Source organism: Aulonocara sp. 'chitande type north' Nkhata Bay, linkage group LG2, assembly GCF_057382095.1.
Source record: "Aulonocara sp. 'chitande type north' Nkhata Bay isolate Kocher_YH1m ecotype deep benthic linkage group LG2, A_spYH_male_GT1.1, whole genome shotgun sequence".
Lineage (NCBI taxonomy): Eukaryota > Metazoa > Chordata > Actinopteri > Cichliformes > Cichlidae > Aulonocara > Aulonocara sp. 'chitande type north' Nkhata Bay.
The window spans coordinates 35,530,995-35,534,623 of NC_141345.1; the positions used below are offsets into that span (position 1 = coordinate 35,530,995).

At 35.8% G+C, this 3,629-nt stretch overlaps 1 protein-coding gene across 1 annotated transcript; it reads left to right on the forward strand.

Annotated features, from left to right (window-relative positions):
• Positions 1-407: 407 nt before the first annotated feature.
• LOC147338296 (uncharacterized) lies at positions 408-2,386 on the forward strand. The gene is made up of 6 exons (XM_086260641.1): positions 408-508; positions 637-960; positions 1,226-1,570; positions 1,760-1,882; positions 1,975-2,018; positions 2,124-2,386. The coding sequence occupies exons 1-6, from the start codon at positions 436-438 to the stop codon at positions 2,247-2,249; spliced, it is 1,035 nt and encodes a 344-aa protein (XP_086116767.1). The 5' UTR covers positions 408-435; the 3' UTR covers positions 2,250-2,386.
• Positions 2,387-3,629: the final 1,243 nt, after the last annotated feature.

A 3,629-nucleotide genomic window follows, 5' to 3' on the forward strand; every position in this document is an offset into this window, starting at 1 on the left:
TGGTATTTCACTGTGTTAAAGAGGTGAAATGATGGTATTAGATAAGACTTTTAACACCTCTCATTGGTTTAAAAAATCACATTTGGCTCATATTGGGTTATAAGTTCAAAGTTCAAATAATGACAAAACTCAAAATGAAAGATTTTCATGTTACACTGAAACCCCCCAGAGTGGTCTACTACAAAGCATGCTCAACAGTACTAGGTTTTTGATGGTTTAGTTGGCTCTGCAAAACTTGAATCAAAGAAAATGTGTTACCACAATAGTAATAAACAGTTTTGTGCTGTCACAGATTTTTAGTCTCTCCCTCTTTTCACACAATGCAGGACAATACCCGTGTGGCAGGAAATAGGCTTTGACTGTAAAGACTGCGATAACCAATCAGATAGTGATGGTCTGGGTCGCATCATCTCCCTCTGTCACTGAAATATCGAAATGTTTTCAAGTAAAGACATTGCGATGATGACTCTGGTTTGGGTAACACTCGTTTTTCTTCTTCACCAAGGAGGTGAGTTCTGTCTAATTATGATCTATTTTCTTTTTGTCATTTAGGAATTTGCAATGCACCTAGATGTGTAATGGTTAATGTTTTTTTCCTATAGTGTTTAACATGTGTTTTGTTTACACTCACTGCAGACATGCTGGAGCAAGTGGCCACAGTTCAACTTGGTGAACCTGTAACTTTGACATGTGTTTTACCTCCTGGTGATTTAAGCAGTAAAATTCACTGGTACAAGCAGAGAGCAGGGGAAGCTCTGAAACTGATTGCGACACTGCGGCAAACTGCACATCCTGACTATGGACAAGGGTTTAATGCCTCAAGACTGGAAGTAAAAGACAATAAAAACATCAGCAGTCTGACCATATTCAGGACAATCCCAGAAGATGAAGGAATGTATCACTGTGCAGTCATGGAATGGAATGTGAATGCTTGGAGTGGGACATATTTGTTATTAAAAGGTAATTATGTGATTGCAGCCTTTTGGATTCACTGTAAATACTCAACCATCTGACAAAAACTTTTTCACATGGTGGGAAAAATAACTATAGATTATATATGAATTTAATAAATCGTAGTTTAAACATCATATTAGGTATTTTAATGTGTTTGCAAATCGATTCCAAGTTTTCCTTTTCGAGATGCACTGTTATCATTCATTTTTCAACAAAATTTGAAACTGTGTTTAGAGGTAGTTTTTAAACACTGTTTTTTGTTATTACACAGGGAACACCCAGAGAAAGGTTACTGTTCGTCAGTGGCCAACGGTTTTAGATTCAGTCCATGCAGGGGATTCTGTGACTCTCAACTGTTCAGTCCTGTCAGACTCTGATAACAAGATGTGTCCTGGAGATCTCAGAGTCCTCTGGTTCAGAGGACAAAACTCTCATCCAAATATCATCTATGTTGATGGAAAGAATCAAACTGAATGTAAGAAGCAATCAGACACTCAGAAGAGCTGTGTTTATCGCTTCTCTAAGACGGTCAGCTCCTCTGATGCTGGGACTTACTACTGTGCTGTTGTCACATGTGGAACAATATTATTTGGAGATGGAACTAAAGTGCATATAGGTATGATTTCTAAAAAATAAAATCATGGCATAATGCGAGTATGTTTAATTAAAAGTGATTATTAATTCATTAAATAGGCATTACAAAATTTGATTTCATGCTCCGAGTAATTTCATCATGAGGAGAAATAAAAAATCATTTATTTTTAGTCATTTCTAACTTTGTTTTTGACTTTTACTTTCATTCCAGAAACCAGCATTTGCTCTCTGATGGCCAGTATAGTTATTTTTCTGCTGTGCGCTGTCTTCGTTCTCATTGTTACTGCTGTCCTCACTTATTCGATCAGAAAAAACAGCAGTAATCATTGCAAAGGTAACTTCAGTTACTCACAGTTCTCTATGAAAAACAAATGTTAATTAATCTTACATTTGAATTAATTGCAATGTGTATGTTCTATAATCAAGGCGCTGTCCTGCAGAAAAATTGTAGCGATCAGAAAAGACAAAAGGTAAAGTATTTATTTGTCAGATTATTTTCATAAATCTAAAGTGATTTTTTTAAGATTGTTTACATTTTGATATTGCTAATATTTTTATGTAACCTATTTCCCCAGAATAAGGACACGTCTATGTTTTCTGCTGTTGTCTTTACAATGATGAAGGCTGACAGAGGGAAAATAGAGGATGCAAAAGCAGTTGAGAAGCAGATCTACATGGCCAAGTCTTTTGGATTGGATTAGTTCTATTTACCCACCTTATGAAATTATCTAGCGGATGTTTCTTTCTTTATACATCATGTCGTCATGATTCATGTCACTGCCTATCATAGCAGTGGGTTTAAATGTATTGAGATTAACTGCATTTTAATATAGATGTGCGCACATGCATACGCCTCAGTATAATCCCTGACCTGCAACACTGCCAGTCTAGTCTGGTTGGGAACATTTGTTGCTTTTCTTGGTCATTTTTCTCTCTGTCCAACTTTAAAAAATGTGAAAATAGTAGATTTTTTGTTGTTTATGATTTTTTTTATTGTTTAACCAAGCTTCCTGTTGATATTCCCATTGATGATCGGCTTACATTTATGCAGTTTTATTACTTGGCTTCATTTGATTTTGTATTGTTACTAACTGTACTTTAATGATCTGTTATAGAACTAAAGATGGACAAGATGATGTATTCAATCAGAGGAAATAAATGTACAGCAATACGTTGTTAAAAATAGCTTATCTCATAGCTTTATTATTGTTGTATTCTTCTTGTATTAAAATCTCTTAAGACTTTTCTTGTTATTGTGTTTGTCATGATTTATAAATATCTCAAAATTTTCAGTTCAACTCAAATTTGTTGCATCAAATCACCACAGCAGGCAAAAGCCTACAGCAGGTGTTGAACTCATTTTACATCGTGGGCTACATACAGCCCACTTCGAGCTTAAGTAGGCTGGAGGAGTGGAACTCCCTGTTCTGTCAGCATAAAGAAGTTACATATTTTAACTGGTCTTGATGCTTAATTGCTTTCTGTATTATAAACCTTTTGTCCTCAACAATGGAAAATGTCTGAAAATAATTTCAAATATCATATCCAGCTACATCTGCCTTTATATTCAGATATAGCTGGAAATCATTATTATCAAAATCAAAGCAACCCAACAAAACACAGACAATGACGCTGAGCCTCCTTCAAAGCATGTCTTCGCCTGACCATCACGACCTATACAGATGGTCGCGGTCGGTTGTGGGAGTCTGATCTAACAGCAGTGTAAACACAGTTGGTGTGACTCTCTCCTCTTTTTATGCTACTCTTTGAGCAATCCACAAGTAAGGATGGTCTAAAAACAAACACACAAACACTAGCTACAGATTATAAAGATATCAATCTCAGATCCTATTTAAGAAAAAGGAAAAAAACAAATCCAGTAAAGAGAAAAAGATTTGGCCCTTCATTTGATCTTCACACAGAAGAGGCAAACAGAGAGGGATCTTTTTAAAACTGTTGGAATTATGAATGCAGAGAAGTACCATCAGGTTTTGACCCCCCACACGATACCATCTGTAAACATTTGATTTCTGGTGGCCTCATTTTTCAGCAATGATCCTAAACACTCAGTGCAGTTAAAG

Excerpts from the sequence above, each read along its gene's own strand:
- LOC147338296 (XM_086260641.1), top strand. The coding sequence starts at position 436 with ATGTTTTCAAGTAAAGACATTGCGATGATGACTCTGGTTTGGGTAACA. Across the intron at positions 509-636 it reads TTTTCTTCTTCACCAAGGAG|ACATGCTGGAGCAAGTGGCC; the intron begins GTGAGTTCTGTC and ends CACTCACTGCAG. Across the intron at positions 1,883-1,974 it reads CAGCAGTAATCATTGCAAAG|GCGCTGTCCTGCAGAAAAAT; the intron begins GTAACTTCAGTT and ends TCTATAATCAAG.